At 42.2% G+C, this 19,791-nt stretch overlaps 1 protein-coding gene across 1 annotated transcript in view; it reads left to right on the forward strand.

The window, feature by feature from the left end:
* pbx1a (pre-B-cell leukemia homeobox 1a) overlaps nt 1–19,791 on the forward strand; it is a 44,498-nt gene that overhangs the window by 13,577 nt on the left and 11,130 nt on the right. The window contains exon 3 of the mRNA XM_062428671.1: nt 19,506–19,750. Within this exon, the coding sequence (XP_062284655.1) occupies nt 19,506–19,750 (245 nt within the window). The remainder of the gene's footprint in view (nt 1–19,505; nt 19,751–19,791) is intronic.

Consider the following 19,791-nt stretch of genomic DNA (forward strand, 5'->3'; position numbering starts at 1 on the left):
ATTAAGAGAGATTTGTGGAATCTGTGGAGTAATATATTTTAATTAGGGATTAATTAAAAATAATGGGAATTTCATTTCGCCTGGCAGGTTGTGTTTGGTGTGAAGCGTGCGTCGGGGCCCAATCTTTGAACGCCGAGGCAGCTCCCAACATGTGAAGGAAGCTCTGCTCTTCCACTCACTATCTGCGCTGCATACAAACATGTGTGCCCTCAGACATACACACACACGCACATACACACACACACACATGCTCTCTGGCATCACATTCCTTGAGATGCCAGAACCTTCCCAGGGGGTCTTCACAAAGCGCTGTAGCTTTGAAAAGCTGGTGAGGAGGGGGGGGGGGGATCCAGCTCGAACACCCACAATATGTTTTTGGGGATGGTCCCAGTTTGGCTCGATTTCATCTCCTCTCATCTTTCTGTTTTTTTCCCCGTGTAGTCGGGGAATGGCTCTCAGACACGGAACACTAGTTATGTTGGCAATTATGTTAATGGAATGCCATTAGGCCATGATTGTGTATGAGCGAATGGGGAGAGAGGGCACGTTTTCAGAGACCCAAGTCAATGTCTGCTTTGATCCACTTCTTGCAGTCTTTGCCAAAACATTTTCTCTTTTTCACTCGTAGATTTGTTCGTTCACGTGCAGCGCGGCAAACAGTTTGACTGTCATGTCAGGGGTTGTTTCATTTCAGGCTATTTGTACTTGGTAATGATGTACTCAGTGTGTGTTTTTTCTTTGACAGCTGCGAAAATAAATCTGAGTAGAGACAAAGAAACCATCTGTCATCAGCATCACTAATAACACTGATAGCACGGCCACTATCACGGCATCTTCTAGGTGGAAATCTTCCCCATTACCAAGCATTAATGCTGCTTCCTGCTTCCTGATGCTCCTCGTTGCAGCATCACACACAAACACAGTTGTCGTTTTCACTCAATGTGCAAAGGCGATTTCTTGCACCTTCCAGCTGTTTTTCGGTCATTTTCGCTATTAACATTGTAGAGCAGAAGCATGCAGTAAATGCCTGTTTTTCTTCGAGCTGGGCTTAAAGCGGAGAGCTCCTTTGGCATTTGTGATGTGTCGTCAGTGCGCTGATGTTATTGATCCAGGACCTTCCGAATTCATTAGAGGAGATCCAGCCCAACTGTGCCGCATCTTTATTTATGTTGCTGCCCCATCCCTGGCCTGCCTCTCTCTCTTTCTCTCTTTCTCTCTTTCTCTCTTTCTGTCTTTCTCTCTTTCTCTCTTTCTCTCCCTCACTCCCTGTCTGCCGTCCTCTTTCATCCTCCATGCATTATTCTTTTATTATTCTTTTACAGCTGCCTTATCGCCCGCATTTTGGTGAGGATAAGACCTGTCATCTTTCGGTCTTGTCTGGGGAGATGATGGGAGACTTCAAGGGGGAGGAGGAGGTGGATGGGAAGGAGGGAGGAGGGAGCGGGTGGGTGTAAAGAATGCCTGCTGTCCCCCTTTTTTTTCCCCCCCTTCTGAAATGGACCTCTCTCACTCTCTCTCTCTCTCCCTCTTTTTTCCCTCTACCTTGCTCTCTTTCACTCCAGCTCTCGCTGTCTCTCTTTGTAATGAGAGTCTCTCTCTAATTGAGGGAGCTGCAGCGAGCTGGCCGAGGGCGGCAGGGTTAGATTGTGATACTGGCTACGTGACCGTTATGCTGATAGAGGTGGCAGATCAATAATTTAGGCCCTGACCTTAATGGTGGTGTTAAAATGCTCATTCCTCAGGAGTCTGGAGGCCTTAAAGGTGCAGAGTTGGATAAAGCCATGGAGCTGTGGCTGGATGTGGAGGTGGAATGGGGGATGGTGGGAAAAGCAGATAAGAGGAGAGGTGGAGGAAGACACAGAGAGAGTGTATTTGCAGTCAGCCCCTCAGTCTGTGAAAAGAGGGATCATGAGTGATGTTTTTCCTGCTTCTACATTCAGACACTCACATTGTCACCAGCATTCATCCTCTTAGTATCTATATGAATGCCATAAGCTTTTTTTTTTTGCCTGTATTTGGTATCTGGTTGTAATCCGTCTTCATAGGAAATCCTCCACCTATTCTCGTTGATGCACAGAATGCATCACCAGACACCAGAAGTGAACAAAGACTGCAGTAACGAGTGGGTTTAATCTGGTTCTGGGCTTGTCTTGTGCTCCTAGCTTAAGGCCATGCACATTGAGAATTTGGACGGCCATCTATTTGATTCTGAGGGACGTTAACGTCACGGCCTCATGCGTCTCTCTGAATCTCTAAGACTGGACTCATTCCCTGCTGGCAGGATGAGACCATCTCTACACCCCCCCCACCACACACACACACATACACCCACCCCTCCCACCACCCACACACCCACCCTTAGGGGATGATATATTAGATATAACCAATTCAATTTTATGCAGCCGGGACAGACGCCCTGGGGACATAAACACACACATTTTTAATACACTCCTCACCAGGAAGCCCGATGCACCAGAGCCTGCGGCTGCCCTGGGTCTCCTCTCACACTCAATTATTAATGTAACGGCCGTAGTGGCTTAATTAAATAATAAAGACAAGCTCACTGCAAAGGAATGGGCCAAGGACAAGTCATAAGGGAAGGTGGCCTCTCTAAATGTCTGATTTTGACATATATGTGAATGCATTGCTGTAAATATTCATGCCACAAAATATCTCATGAAAATATACATATGTAGCTTTATTTATAGAAACCGGGTCACTATTTTTATACTATCTATTAAATGAGGGGTCATTTACAGGTAAAATAAGAGGTCATATTCCATCTAAATTGCTTTGTGACAGTGGTTATATTCCTGTCCAGAAAGCCTGTTGTAAAAAAAATAAAGAAGAAAAAATCATTTGAGGGAGAGGTGCAGACTTTTGGCTTCAAGTCTCGGATCTGCTCATAAATCAATTGTCTTGAGAGTTGGGTCAGACAGGGGCTTGTGACACCTCAACTACATAAAAAGAATGATTTCCTCAGATTATGGATTCCTGCCACCTTAAGGGCAGGCCAGAGGAAGCACTCTGTCTCTGACGTGATGAAATGTGGCATTATCTTTTACTTTGTTTCATTAGATTCACTGGAGATTACACACTCTATCCTCAAAGACTAGATTCTCCAGCTTTCTAAGATGAGAGATCTTCTGGCCTCGGGGCAGAAAAAAAAAAAAAATTCCAGCTCCCCCAGCTTGTTTCTCGGGGTTCATGTCTGTTTTAACTCCTAATTAATTATTCAAATTCATTTTGAAATGTGCGTTACATTTTGAGTGGCTTGTTCAAAGGCAAAAGCAGTTTTTTTTTCACTAATGGCAAGTAAGCTTCACCATTAGATTGAAAAATAGGCCCATTGTGTGTGTTGACTTGGTGGCGTACTGCGATGAAGGATTGCGACAAACTGGAGTGTTTAAATCGGTGAATTGAAATTAATGCCCTCTCAAAGCCAGGCTTGCTGACGATACATTAAAGCTAATACTCCAGTGAGGTCGAGCAAATGTTTGTTTATATACATGAAATACGCTCAGAGAGAATGAAATGATTGGATTTTGCCCAAGTAAACACTTATATTAAAGAAAGAGACAAAAGAAACACATTGTAATGTAATGAGGTGTGGGTGCTTTCTATGTTTATTGTTTCTTCTTTGTTTTTGAGTAGACTAATCTTTCCTGACGTGTTTCATTTATGGCCTTATTATATGTTCTTTTTTCAACCTTTTTTTTCTCTTTCTTCAATTCATCCTCTTTTTTCTTTATTATTTCATTCCCTTTTTTTTTGCCACATACTTAAAGTACGTCCCGCTCTTTTTGTCTGATGACACATTGAGACACTTTCAAAGGTCATGCCTCAAGTCTGTCTTGTCAAATCACTTATTCAGGCTGGTTTTATTTATTCATGCCATTTTAATAATTTAATGCAGTGAAATGTTTCTTCTATACAGCTATAAAGTGCTCACAAGGAATGTTGACATCTCTGAAAATATGGTTAAATGGATTCTTTATACGGCTCGGACAATCCTCCATGTAAAGTGTGAGCTGTTGCTGTCAGTAGAAGCTGTAATGTGTATCGATTGAAATTATCCCGCACTTCCACTGCAGCCAGAGGACCTCTCAGATGCCGGGCGAGGAGGCAGAGTATATAAGAGGCTCTTTTTGTACTTTTCTTTTTCCTTTTAGAATTTACTGCCAGCGGCTGAAAGTGGTATTTATTTTCCTCAGACTCTGCTCTGCTATCCTGGAGTTGGCAGAGTGATTTTGTGGAATAGAAACATTATAGACTGTTAGTGTCAAAGTGTTAAATGTGATGTATAGAGCTGGGGGTTTCAGAGGGAGGAGGGTGGACGGGTTGAGGAGGAGGTGGTAAGGAGGTGAGCACTGCCAGCCATGACTGGAGCAAGGTGCTCATGGGAGAGAGGAGCCATCCACCATGTGAGGGATGGCAGGGTAATGTGGCGGGAGGTAATGGCTTTTCTCAGTCCGCTGAAACAGAGGGGAGATCATTAGGGGGCTGCCGTGCCGCACCGCGCCGTCCGTTTACCCCGACTTGCCAGCGTCTCCTGTCAGAGCAGGGATGTGGAGACACTCATTGTGTTTGTCTGTCTGTTTTCTGTGGCGCTGGCAGCGTCGCTCCATAGAGGCAAGAGTGTTTGATTATTATTTTGGGCCTTTCTTACCGGGATGGATAGACCCTGACACTCTGGCTTACAGCTGCACTCAAATATTTCCTTACCAAATGTCTTCTCCAGCTCTGAAATCAAATCAAAGAGCTAGCCTAGATCTGATGCCAAAAAACAAAACTCTGTTGATTATTATTTAATCGAGTTCTTTAATTGAGTCAGTGATTTGTCCCAAAAATACTGTCATTTTAAACATAAGGATTAAAAACATTTCAAAGCCTTCGAGTGTTTGAAAGTGACTGCTACTTTGTTTTTTATCAAGGTTGACTGAAGTTAATTAAAAGGATCACAGTTGTCATCATACATTTTATGTTACTAGCTAGAATGCAACACATATCTTTATAGTTCAAAACTCAAGTCTTAATCAAAAGAGAAGTTGACTTCACACAGATAGTCTGAGAAGCACGTAGGAAAAAAAGGCCTTCAGATCTCAAAGTGATCGTCTAAGGCAAAATAATCTCTGACACCTCCTTTTATTTTCTTCGAGGTTATCGCCGCCTTTGGTCGGTGTTTGTTTAGTTTACAAATCATTACAGTGCTTGTCGTTTATGGCGTACCAGGTACAGTGAAAAACATAAACAGAAAAAAACCTCAGGATATTTTCAAAGAGAAACTGACTTTACACCAAATTTCTTTTATTTCGAGACCAACAATGTGGATGAATATTTGGAAATCTATATTTGCCTTCCTATATGGAGCATGAATCTGTAAACTTTAATTGGGGGGAAAGAAAGTGATGGCATGCTTTTTGCGACCTGCGTTAGAAATAAAGGTGTGCTTTGTGCAATCCTCAAAACCAGTTAACAGCACTTTGAGCTGTCGGTCGATTTTTGCCCCGGTGAGCTTCCAGCCCGGCGTGACAGAGAAGATTGGACGTCATTAAGGTCTACACTCTTTCCGCTGTCTGGAGATGTGTGAAATGGTTTCTGATGCTGCCAAAAGCATGAGCTGTAATTGTGTATCTCCATCGTTCATGTGAAATCTCAAGGAAATCTCAAAGAAAGTCTTGCAGCACAGACGACCACAGCTGCATGTTCATCTTGCAGTATCATTAACCTGCACTGTAGCGCTTCTCCAGATGTTTGGGGGGTTTTTTTGTGCCTCCTTTTTTATTTGCCCTTCTGTTTTAGTTGAAGGTTGATGGGGGGCATAGGGGGGTGGGGTTCACATCCCTAACAAGAAGATTCCCCTTGTGTCCCTGTCAAGATTCATTCACACTGTATGGAAAAAAAAGCTCCTGAGAAATATGATCACTCCTGTAAAACAGACCAATTACTCCCCATTGACAACCTTCAAAGCCCACTTTTATTGGCCGATTCAGCCAAATAAAACTTTACTGCACGAGCGGAAAGGGACGCCACCATTTTTGCATAGCTTTTCCAAACCCCGCGTTTATATGATCCCTGTTATTACACCTCTGTGACATTTAAAGTTTATTGAACAAGACTTTAAAATCTGTAGGCAGTATATAAAAGATCGAGGAATTTATTTCTTTCAGATGGGGGGAGAGACTCCGACAGCGGAGACTCTGACTGGAACAGATTGACGTGGTTTTGTTGGAGCAAATAATTTGTAAATGGCGACTGAACTAAACATTTTCTTTATAATCGACTTATCTGTTAATTATTTTCTAGATTAATCATGTTGTCTATAAAATGTCAGAAAATTGGGAAAAGTGGCAAGTGCAACCATCCAAAACCCATAAATGTATCATTTTTGCTTGAAAAGCGACTAAAATAATTAATCGATGACCAAAATAGCTGCAATTGTTTTCCCATCTATCGACTAATCGGTTATTCAACCACTCATTTCAGCTCTAATCTAAAATATTGAAAATGCTTATGTGATACACGGTCGCTAAGATTTAGTTTTAAGCCTCATTTGACACTACGAACAGTATGAGTTTCCGTCTTGAAAAAATTATGTCTCCCAGACAGACAGAGAGAAACGAAAGGAGAAAAGGGAAAGGCACGGGGAGAAAGGTCCTGCCCCCCTCCTCTGTGTAATTAAAAGGGGGTGTCTGTCAGGGGCTGCTGGTGCTTTGTGCGGCCCCATATGTTTGGGCGCTGATACAGGGAGGATTATTCTGTTTGGAAACCTGATAACAGCCTGTTTATAACCTTGGCACAGGCTGTAGCCTAATCTGGCAGCAGCACATCTCTCCCCACCTCCACCCCTCTAACATTTTCACAGGAAATTGGCTATTTTTTTTCTTCTCAACAGTTGGATACAGTCATGACCCAAAAAGACTGAAGTGTTTCACCTAGATCTCTGCTTTGCATGTATTTTATCAGCTCAGCCTAAATACTAGATGATAGAAGTTTAACGAGTTGAGTGAAAGTTAACAAGTGTAAATTAGTGCAGCTAGTTTTGTATTTTTGGCCAATTGTCTATCAGCACACATTCATGTGACGTTCCCTCTTCTCACTTTATTCTCCTTCCGTCTCTCAAGGTTTCATTTGAGTTTAGTTGAATCAGTTATACACTCACCTTTTCATTCCTTGGACATCGGTGCCTCTTTTGTCGCCAACTCCATTTTCTTCTTTTTTTTAATCTGCTGGCTGATTAGTTCAGTCTTTTGTTCTCGGAGTATATTACCATCACACTGCCTTTCACATGACTGAGTGTGTCATGATTTTAATTCTGCTACTGCAAACTGCTTTGTGATTTTGGGTCCTTTGTACTTCTCTTTTGAATACCTAAATTATGCCTTTCCTCGACTAATTACTACATGATTGATTTTATTAATTTATTAGTACACTAGTTGTTCAGGATAAAGGCAATATACTTAAGAAAATATGAAGAAAAAATGCTGGACCAATCCTTTATTGTAAACTCTTTAACATTATTCGGCTAGATATTTCATTCTGCAGTGAACATCTGTTTGTTTGTGGTGTTTCAATCAGGAAAGAAATACTGAAATCCAGCTCCTTGCCCTCATTTTGAATCACATAATTCTCTGCAAGATTCGCCTTAAATGTTCTCGTTAATAAGAGGGTTGCAACCTTGCTGATGAGTTTCCAGAGTGCTGAATAAAAGTCACTCTCGGTAATGCACTGTTCTACAGCGAGGACCCTTAACCGGCACACTGCAGGGAGAGAGAGTGCTCAGAGTGGCAGGCAAAGAGAACTGTCAACCTGTCACATTTCTCCCTCCTCTTCCCCCTGATAAATTAAAGTTACACAGTGTGCGTGTTGTAGCAGCGGAAGGCTGTGCAGAAAGCCTGGCTCCTCAGGTCTCAGGAGATAGCTGGCAACTAGGTCAGACTGATAATGTAATCCGCTGACTGGATCCTCAGCCCACTACATCTAGAGAGAAAAGCATGACAGGAAAAAAACGGAAATGTAGGAGTAAAATAGGAACTTTTACGTGTTGTTGTACTTACTTAGCGATACCTCGCTGGCTCTTGTTAATCAAGTTGGAGTAATGTCCATGCAGTCTATTGTGAGGACTGGTATCACATCCAGCTTGTGTGTGTGTGTGTGTGTGTGTGTGTGTGTGTGTGTGTGTGTGTGTGTGTGTGTGTGTGTGTGTGTGTGTGTGTGTGTGTGTGTGTGTGTGTGTGTGTGTGTGTGTGTGTGTGTGTGTGTGTGTGTGTGTGTGTGTCTGCACATAGGTGATTATTCAAGACAAATTTAATCCAAGCTCACCTCACACTCCTCACAGGGGAATCTTATTTACACGGATTCCTTTTTAACGTGTTATCTTTGCACCGCATACTGCACCGCACATCCACAACAAAATAGTATCATGCGAGTCCGTGGGGAGAGAGTGACAAGAAGAAGTTCCTGCATCAGCAAGGTGCATTTTCATTCCCATGCAGTATTCCAGAGAGGCTCTGTGGGCCCACTGTGACAACTCTGCCTCCCTGCAGGTGTGGAAATGAAACAGGGCCTATAAATAGCCCAGGCAGCTGGGAGTAGAGCACTGTAGAGCAAGGAGGGAGGGGGGGTGGGGGGAAGGGGGTGCGGGTAGAGAGAGGAAAGGGGGGGAATTAGAGGTCCAGCTGGGGATGCAGGTGTGTAGAGGCTGACCGACAGAATACGACTGCTGTCTCACCCAGGGGGCTGGAGGGAAGGGAGGCTGTGGAGCTGCATCTCCATCCAGATCGGGAAGAAGAGAAATTCAACTTTAATACAACAATAAGTCAGATTTGTAAAGTATAATAATAATATAAGAAGAAGAAAAAACAGTGACTTTTTGTGACCTCTGGATGCATATTTGCTATATTTGGGCTTCACAATTAATCATAGGATGCTTTATTGTTCCCACATAATATTATTACATATAATAATTGAAATATTAACTTTGTTTTTTTCTTTAAATACATAAAACACCAAAGTAAGACTGAACTCTAGTGGTAAACAAAGAAAAAACTCTACATAAAGTACAGGTGAAGAGATGCAGTGATGTACAAGCGGAAGAGTAAAGGATCTGATCTGTGGGCTTAAAAAGTCTGAAAATGAAAATAATTATTTAGGTTGTTGGTGTTTTTTTAATTGGAGATACTTAAATTTAGCTTAAATCATTTCAATTTTGAAAACAAAGTCCACAATAATGGTGAGACAGACATGTGAAGGTCAAGTATTGTTTTAAGAGAAAGCACTCAGAAAGAGAGAGACAAAAAAATTGAAGTATTTCTATTATCTAAAGATTAGAAAAATGATTGTGAATCATCTAAACACAGGTGGATCATTATTTTTGACACACAGTACCTGAGCAGTCTTTAGTACCAGCTGTATGAATTGGTCGAGGTTGTAATCATGGTGGAGCGTTTGACGCTGTTTCCATGGTTACAGCTGACTGACTGTTGACTGTTCTCCTGCAGACGTTGACTCTTAACTGTACCAGTCCTTCTTACTACCTTTTTTTTTCAGTATCTCGGTCCCATCTGCACAGGTTCAACCCCCTGAAGCTGCAGCTATCATTTGAATTTGAGCTTGCAGAATTTATTAAAATAAATCTGTTCACATTAGTGTTCGATGATACAGAAAATGTGGGTTATTGTGTGTTTTTCCGAGTTCACGCATATTCTCTTCCTTTCAATGACTGTCAAGTGTGCCCCTTTTAGACTCACACAGTGCCTTAAACTGTCATTGTTTTTTGATTTGAATTGGTCAGCATGTGTTTTTCTGTAGTAAAATCAATGGAAGTGCCTGTGAACAGTGACAGCTGTCTGCTAAAAATGGGTCAAACATCGGCTGAGCATGCATTCAGTCGACTCTCATCACACACATTTCTCTCATTTGAATGGTGTATTAGTGTTTCTGGCGTGTGTATGTGTAATAAATTTGCCTTTATTTTAAAATCAAGCCTCAGCATTTAGGGCAGAAAATGCTGCTTTCATTCCCAGTGGATGAGCCGATATGCTTTTCATATAAATGACGTCTAGCACTTGCACACTGGTGTTTGCATTAATGCATTAATTCCTAAGTACTATATGCTTTTCTGTAGCTGCAGGCAAAATGACACATTCTCATCAAAAAACACACTGTCCTGCTATAGCCCCACAACGCTCAGACTCACACACACATTTCACTGCTGACTGACAGCAGGAGCTCCCTCTGACCCAGTATTCTGCTACAGTGGGACGATCCCACAGGCCTGTGATTAATGACTAGGCTTTATCCGCTAGTAGTGTGGTAGGCCTGCCAGCCGGGCCACTTAGACTGCCTGGACCACTACCTCTGCTGTAAACACACACTCTCTCTCTCTATCTGCCTCTGTGTTTCTCTATGTCTCTCTCTCTCTTTCTCTGCCTGCAGGCTTCACATCGTCATATTCATTGTTACAGCTCTAAACCTTTGTCCTAAGTTGACCCCCTCTACACACACATACACACCAATGTATGAATTTGCATAGCAATGCTATGAACTTGGAGTATTTGCTTTTGCATTTGTTTGCTCCTCATAGCAAATATTATTATAATTTCTGCTTCAGGACATTTCTGATGGTGTTGAGTTTTAAGGATCCTTTTTTGTGTGTATGAAAAATTTGTGGTGCTGTTTTTTTGGTTGAAATTTGTGGTATGAAATGGACTTGGTCTCACTAATGGACAGTGATCCCTCACATTGTTTTTCTCTCCTGACAGTGAGGAGTAGACTTAGCATCACTAGTCTTTTGAGCACCAGGCCAGATAAAAACAGTAAACCTCACTGGGATTTCAGTAGTTGTGACAGCATCCAAACAAACTGCACACACAGCTAAAAAAAGCCGGTTTGACTTATTCTGCTGTGATGGGAAGCTCCCTGATAAATGCAGCGAGAGACTCTGTTTCCTGCAGGAGCGAATCCTTCAATTGGTACAGTATCAATGGCACCTCATCCCCTATCAAACATCTGGACAGCATCAGTCCACCTGCCAGATTCTATGCTACAAATTTGTACGCAAGATAGATGCACTTTTAACTTGTGTTTATGAGTGACAATGAGTCACTTTGGCTTAAAACAAATTCATCAGTGTAACTGATGTAACATCAGTAACTTACATTATTCATCACCTTCTCAGTTATAAGCTTTGGTTTCTTTTCTTCTGACTGAAAACTGAAAACATTTTAGCTGTTCGACTGTTTTTGAGTAAAACAAACTATTTCAATTAATCAACTCTTTCTTTGGGAAATTTTAATGAGCATTTTTCACAATTTTCTGTCATTTCTATAGCCAAATGATCAAATGGCAGATTGATCAATAATGAAAACATTTATTAGTTGCAGCCCTACCCTAAAAAATTAATTGATTATTTGAAAATATAATATGTAACTGGCCATGAACTGCAGCGTAGCTGGGGATTCGGGTCCGTCTGAGGTCTTTCAAGATATTGTAAGATTATTCAGTAATGAAAGCAGCCATTCATTGCAGCCTTAATTTCTCTCCTGGAATGTCATTCTGCAAGACCCACCACACTGACTGTATATTGATATTTTTAGCTTTGCCATGGTTTGTCATGGGACAACAAAAGTGTCCTTTGTAGTTTTGTGGTTGTGTGATCTGAACTTGTGGAGGGCTTTGGGGCTTCTGTTATATGACAGCTTTGAAATGAGAGAAGCTAAAAGGGCTGCCAATGATTTAACCCATAAAATCTTTAAACTGAGGTGCAACTGAAAGCACTACGGCAACTCCCGAGCAGCTGAGAGGAACACAAGATCCGAATTTATCATAAGCAACATTACCTGTCAATCCATATTATATCCGGATCCTCCTGTGAAAAATATTTACTTTCTCTAACTCTTGCTTGACCTGAGATACACAAATATATATGCGTAGATGCTCAGTTTGGAACAGATCTATATTTAGAAAAGACAACATGATCATATCTATTTACAGAAGAGGCATATGGCTAACATCATTATCATGCCATTCAAAGCACTCAGTGACCACTTGTGCTTTATGGAGAGGAGCATTGTCATCATGGAAGTTATTGCTCCCAGTGGAGATGAAATGCATCATGGGATAATCTAAGTAACCACTTGGAATCTTTCTTAATAGTAGAGGATATTACAGACTTAGCCATGTGACTCTGAATAGTCTCAGGATGATAATAATGCACCAGTGGCTCCTCTGAGTGTTTGTGCCAGGTTCTGTTCTCTGTGTGAATGGTTTGTGCCGCTTCCAGAGAGGCACACTGCAAGACAGGTTTGCTTTCTAGTGTCGTTGTGTAAAATGCATGTTCACATGTTGTCGTGTGAAGCCGAGCACAGCGAAGCAGAACCGCAAGCCCTATTGTCTATGAGCGGCCATATGGTGGGTGTCCTTGCGTCGTAGCTTAAGGGAGCCTTTCTCCCTGAGATGAAACAATTTTGTTCAGAAATGAACCTCCTCTCTCAGCCTGCTGTGTTCATCAGACCCTACCTCATCACCCACCTCTGAGAGGCACGCAGTGTATCACGGGTCCCGACAGATCGCTTAGGGCAGGGATGGCAACCCAGGAATACCAGGTAGACCTAAACAATCTCATTCACGTGGACTTTGCGTCTACCCCTTGTAAAAAAAAGCCCACCCCTACCCTGTTCCATGCCTCCAGATGTCGCTTAATTTACTGCGACTCTGCTAATTGCTGTAATTAAGGATTAATTACTGTTAATTACCTTCGCATAAACTCATCACCAGTCAAAGAGCGGAGCCTTATGAAATGTGCCATGCACAGGAACACACACCGCCGGGACTTTAGGAGGATTGTGTTACCGGACCTCTTGTTTCATGTCTTGTCCTGGTGCATTGGGAGGGCTTGTAGGGAGGGCAGGACGCTAACTGTCATGGACCATCTCCTCCTAGCTCTGAATGCTTCACACGTCACCTCCTCACCAACTGTTGCCTGGGATGGCATCACTGCCCTGGCTGACATTTGATTAGAGGCTGCATTTATGTGTGGAAAAAAGTAAGACAAATGTGATAAATTAAGCGAATCTCGCTAAGATTGTCTGCTGTAATTTGGGACATTTTTATTACAAATTGACACTTACAATACTAACCTTCCAAGTGCCAACCAAAATGTGTTTGTAAAGTCAAGTATTAAAATCTGTCAAGTATTAGGAATAAAAATGCCTTGACTGATTCTTCACTCAAATATTTCCTGATCTAAATAATAACTTTACTGAGTTTTATTATGGTTTTCTTTTGGCAAAATGCAACTACTGTGCATAAGATGATTTTGCTTGACACAAAAGACAAAATTAAGCAACACTGCACTGAGAGTCTCGGCAGTTATAGTTAAATAAAAAATAAATTGTGGCCTTCAAAGGGTTCAAAGAAGCTGATCAACTTGTCTGGTTCGTTATCGCCTGTTGTCATGCCTTCCGTTTGTCCCTTCACTTCCTGTTTCCTCTCCACTGTCTGCTGTCAAATAAAGGCAAAATGCCTGAAAATAAGTCCTTAAAGTCTGTCAAGTCCTGCCTAAGCTATATCCAAAAGGTAGTGTGATCACTTATTTGTGCACTTTGTGTTTTCCTGTGTGTGGCCTCTTTCCATAGAGATGTCTTTGTCTCTCTGTGAGCAGGCTGACTGTGCTGCTCGCTGCTCCACAAGCTTGTGACTTCTCCTCAGCTATTCAGCCACAGCGGTTTCCCGTGCAGCCTGGAGCTGTTGAAACTGCATGGGCTGAGCATGAGTTTGATTCAATCAAGAAGATATATATATTTTAAGACACCGTAAGAAAGACTGACAGCCGGGGGGCTAATGTATTGCCTATTTTGAATAATGAATTATTTTAATGAAGGTTTTTAAATGGGAGTGCTCTGCGTTGGTGGCAGGGCGGTGCTCTGAATGGTCTTCTCCTCTGGCGCTGGCTGCCTCATTATCAGGCCAGACCCTCAGGCCTCAAACTGGCCTGCTTAAGCCTCAGATGATGACGATAATTACCGTTATTAGGAGTAGCTGCAGGGGGAACTTGTTCTGAAAAACACCAAGCTGAGTTCTTGCCTCGCTTGCCGCCGCCGCCACTACTGCCGCATGAGAAACTACCGATCGCCAGTGGAGAAAGCCAGAGAGGGAGAGAGAGAGAGAGAGAGAGAGAGAGAGAGAGAGAGGGAGAGGAGAAAAAAAAAGGAGGGGATGAGGGGAGCGGCCACCAAATCCGCCTAATGTGACGCCTGTCAGCTCGTCTCCCACCAGCTGTCACCTCCCAAATGCACTGGGGTTCATTTTTTTAATTGACACCTCGCTTTCCTATTCCATTTCTATTTTTCGCCTTTCATTCTCCCTCCATCACTCGCTTTCCTCCTTGCCTGTACCATCCACATCTCCTCGTCTCTCCCTGTCCTTCCAGTATTTCTTTGCCGTTTTTCCTTGTCCTTGGTATCCCCCATCCCCCAACCCAGTGTCAGATACAACACTCCAGCTCTGCCCCCTTTCTGCACATGATACTCGAGATGGCTGATAAAACATAAAGCTGTTTTAGAGGTACTTTATGACTATGCCCTTGTGTACTGAGGCTGTACAGCTTCCCATTATCTGGTGATGGAGGGAACATTTTGGGCCTGAAAAAGTTTCCCATGAGTTCACGGATAGACCACAAATCTAGCTTTCAGCCTTACAGCACAGAACATTTAAAGACTATTTAAACAACACAACGCTGAGAATATAGCAGGGGCATTCATGCCATAGACTTTATTGTGAGCTATGATTAGACATTTCACAACAATCGTCCATTCTTTATTAAAGCGCAGATTTAATTCAGTAGAAATGGCCACATATACAGTAAATTGTATGTAATGCAGCGCAATATTCATTTACCGTTCTCAGTAATGATGATAACATTGCTAAGCACTGTGGTTTACCTCCAGTGTGTGGGTCAGTGTGAAAAATGGCACAGTGCTGCATTTTATGATGATTGCATTGTTGGTAGGAGGAGATATTGAAGCTTAATACATTTTTTTGGTAACAACTGAAATGTGTCCAAAACACACTTTGGAAAACTGCTCAACACTGAAAGCTCATTAAAAAAAACCCAACTCTTCTTAAGCGCTGGAACAAAATATCAGATTAATTGATTAGTCAGTTGACAGAAAATTAATTGGTAAGTATTTTGTTAGTTGTGTGTGTCAATTTTCAATTTTCAACCTTAAAAGTAACCTTTTTAAGGATTTGCTGCTTTTCTTTGTCTTGTATTATAGTAAATTGGCTGTTTTGGACTGTTATTTGGACAAAATAAGATATTTCAAGACATCACCTCTGCCATTAGGTAATTATTATGGACATTTTTCAACATTTTATGACATTTATTTCATTGATAATGAAATTAATAGTTAGCCCAAGTTATCTTGACTTATTCATCCACTCAACAGTTTCTGATTTAAATCCCAATGTTGTCTTTTTAAACAAAGATCTTTTGGAATTACTTGCATTTAGCTAACATTTAACAGTTTATTTTTGGCTTGAGAAAGTTTCTCATGACTTCATGAACAGACTACAAGTCTGTATCTTTCAGTATAATATGGTACAAAACTAGCATGGTTCAAGACCTCTAAATCGCTGCCCACATCTTACATTTCTTAATTTTCTGGCTAGTACAAAACATTTTAATTAACAACAATACGTAGAAAATACAGTCACTTTCATGGCATAGACTTAAATTAGTTGTGATATATAATTTATGATTTCATAATGATGGTCCTTTCTTCATTAAAACTCAGATTCAGTTCAGTAAAAATAGTTATGTACACGGTAAATTGGATATTACTTCACATATTATTAATGTAGTGTTCTCAGTAATGATAATAGCATTGCTTAGTGCTGTAGTTTAGCTGCAGTGTGGGTCAGTACAAAAAATGGCACAATGTTGCATCTCATGAAGACTGCTTGTATTAAATGCAGATGAGAGGATGCTGAACTCCTTCAAGGAGCAGGGAGGGGAGGATTTGTATTAGTGATACTTGTCATGTCTGCTGTAAATCACGCTGCTTTTTCCAGGTTCCTAGGTTGTTGTTTTGTCTCAGAATGCTGTGTGGCAGGGATGAATGGTGGTGATGTTACATTATCATGTGGCTGTCGCTTTCACTCCTGCTGACTGGTCTGTGACAGGCCCACACACACACACACACACACACACACACACGGCTGTGTCAGGAGCAGGCCTGATTTATTAACTGCTGAAACCCTAGATGACGTGTGCCCACACAATCAATAGAGAGCACAGCCACTGCCTGGTCCTCTCTGGGGTCATGTGATGTGGACAAGAGCTAGACAAGGAAGGACACACACACACACACACACACACACACACATACACATACACATGCATACCCTACTGTGCTGTGGAGTGTATTGCATTACTGTATTGATGGGAAATGGATCCAGTCCAGCGTTGGCTGTTAGCTGCCAGTCAGACACACGAAGGGTAAACTTTCATCATGGCTGTCAGGGACATCACTGCTGCCTTGTTTGACCGTAAATCTTCCTAATTGTGACAGAATACTTCAACATCATTAATTAAACATGTTTTCATTTAAAAGCACTCACAGGGCACCAGACTGGGTGCTCAGGGTCGTCTGCCAATGTGCATAGCTGTGTATTTTTCCTGCCTGTGTGCCTATACGAGTGCTTACATTTGTGCACAATGTGTGTGTGCGTGTGTATGTGTGTGCGTGCACCTTGATTCTCCCTGTACGAGTGGGCGGCTTAATCGTCATGTTTATTTACACTCCTGTTGTCTGCAAACAGCAGGCAGTGTGGCGATGGGTACGAGCCAGCTCTTAAGGAAGTAAAACAGCAGAAATTAATTTTGTCAATAACCAAAACAAAAGCTTATTCTTAGAATTCCATTCATTATTCAGGAAACAGCTCGAGAATTGTTTATGATACGTATTCATTTTTAATGCTTTGCCTTTTTGGGTTTATTGCCCCACATCTCAGGGAGGGAATTATACAAGAGCATGCACAAAGGGAAGGAGAGAAGAAGAAAGAGGAGGAAGGAGGGAGGGAGGGAGGGAGGGAGGGAGGAAGCGACAGAGAGGGGAATTGTGTCCTCTCATTGTTCAATTAAGTCTGTCGGTAATGATCAAGATGAGATGATGGCCATCTTCCTTTTATAGATACTAATCTGTGACTGTCCATGAAGGAAAGGGATCGCAGCGCAGTATGGCCCTCATGTCTTTCACATGAAAGTGTGTATAAAAAGTTTTTGGTGTTATTATGCAGGTGATTAGGTGATTATGTGAACATATAGTCCATGGTTGCAGAGTTCACAACGAGCACTCTGACCAACATTGAGGTCTAATCGATTTCATTGCTATTACTGAACAGAAATTAATAAAGCTCATGGCTGTGGTTAGGGTAATTATGCTACAGCACAGTGAATTGTTTGATTTTCCTTATTAATTGTATTTATTTAATCCATTTCATGCTTTTAGTTGTGCTCTCAGGGACTTGGAGGGAATGAATAAATCACTCTTAGGCTCATTAGATTCCCCCTCTGGTTGGGATGTGCCACTATTTTGTCAGAATCAAATTGCCGAGTGTTATAATTTCCCGCTGGTGTGATTCACATGAAAAAATATCCACATATTCATCTGGCACACGCCCTACCGGCACACATGCGCCCACACACGCATGCGTCTGCTCCCCATCTGAACTCCTGACCTTTTCCAGCCGTCTGATAGCCATTGACATTTGCCTCTTGAGCTGAGCTTGCTCACGTGTTTGAGCTGATGGGAATGGATGATGTTATTGCTTGAGGAGAAAAGGAGAAGGGGGGGGGGGGGGGGGGGGGGGGGGGGGCAGGGAAGGGGTGACAATAGTGGGGACCAGGGTAGACATGCTCCCCACACGGCCCTGAGAATCCATCTGGACCCCCTGCTCGCCAGAAAGGTCACAGGGCGACTCAACCTTACATCCTCATTACAAAAGAGCCACCGCTGTGACCATCGGAGGGGCACAATACGGCTTAGTGCCCTTTCACACAACCTGTCATTTACCCTCACTGTCTACTGTCATCATGGAAGAGACATACAGTATGTAGTATTAGATCGTCCTCCTGAAATATTTTGATAGATGCGAAGATTAAAGTACACATGAAGGATGTTGTGGCGGCGTGATCTTTGTCTTTGTCCTTGAAGACAGTGGATGGAATGGAGGGCTGCACCTGGTCGGCTGTTTTCAGCACCTCTGAGAGAATCAGGACACTCTGCTCCTTTACCGAGGGAGCCTTCTAGTGGCAGAAAGAGGCAAGGCAATACGGTTCATCCTTAGATTTAAGAAAAAAAATCACAGCTCACAGTGACACCTGTATGTTTTATACCTTAATCTATAGTAAATATAAAAGTTAGTATATATAAAAGTTTGATCCAAGAGTACAGTTTTTTTTTTAGTTGAGCCCGTATTGTATACATGTCTCTGAATATCTGGATATGTGCATGTCTATATTAGGTTGATATTGCGTGTGTTGTACATTGTTTGTGCATGTCCATCTCAGCAGGCCTGTCTCTGTTGTGTTTACACTTCACTCTTCACACTATGGGAGCCGAGTGTCAGCTGAGAGCTGTAGGTGTGTGAAGCCTCAGTGCAGGTTCAAACACTCTCTCAGCTCAACAAGAGTGTAAAAGGATCTCAGCCTCAGTGGTAAAGGCTAAATTCAAATGACAACATTGTAAATATGGTGCTGGTGTTCCAGGTGTGGTGTGAGATGGCTGATTTCATATTTTTTTTATATATGATATGATATGAGGAAAACAATCCAAAATTGAGAAATGGTGTTTATCACTGATCAATGTTTTACTAATAGCAGAGTGTTAAAATAATTAATAGTGACAGTGAATTTTGAGCATTTTACCTTTTGAACAAGGACTATCTTGTGGCCATCAAATTGTGTATCTTCATCTAGTATTGAAGCTGTTTGATTTAGCTCGAGTTCTGTAATCTCCTGAACTGATTTATTTGAGCCAGGTGTCTTTGCGTTAATATACTGCGTCTGACTTGTGTTATTAGTTTGTTTTTTCTTTTCAGATAACATCTGACAAGATAATAAAGCCATCAGCCAGAAACTAAACATAGTCTGAGCATAAGGAGAGCAATGAAAGATGAACTCTGGTGGAAGGCTGTGTTAATTTTTTACATGAAATGATAGTAAGAATCGATGAAATGATAGTTTTATGGTCTTGCCTAGCTGCCAGCCTCTGTGAGGCTGCAGGTTTTTATGGCACAGACTTGAACTATTAAAACGACGGCCATATTTCAAAGGGTTCACTTGGTAGGCTGAAGCAGGCGGAATAGCTAAAACTCTCTCTCAGTCATAGAATAATTCCTCTGCCTTGCTGTTTAGTCATTTGTTGAGCTATTTTGAACACAAATCAAGCTGTTTAGTGTCATTGTGCTGATGCTACTGTATCTTCTCCTGTTCTCCACAGTGCTCAGTATCCGTGGTGCCCAGGAGGAGGAACCTCCAGATCCCCAGCTGATGCGACTGGACAACATGCTGCTGGCGGAGGGCGTGGCCGGGCCAGAGAAGGGCGGCGGGTCGGCAGCTGCAGCAGCCGCAGCAGCAGCCACCGGTGGTGTCGGTGCCGACAACTCAGCAGAACACTCCGACTATCGGGCAAAGCTGTCGCAGATCCGACAAATTTACCACACGGAGCTGGAGAAGTATGAACAGGTGGGGAAGAAGAATCTTGTTTGTATAACAACAACAAATCT

This window comes from Scomber scombrus, chromosome 11 (assembly GCF_963691925.1).
Source record: "Scomber scombrus chromosome 11, fScoSco1.1, whole genome shotgun sequence".
Classification (NCBI taxonomy): Eukaryota; Metazoa; Chordata; class Actinopteri; order Scombriformes; family Scombridae; genus Scomber; species Scomber scombrus.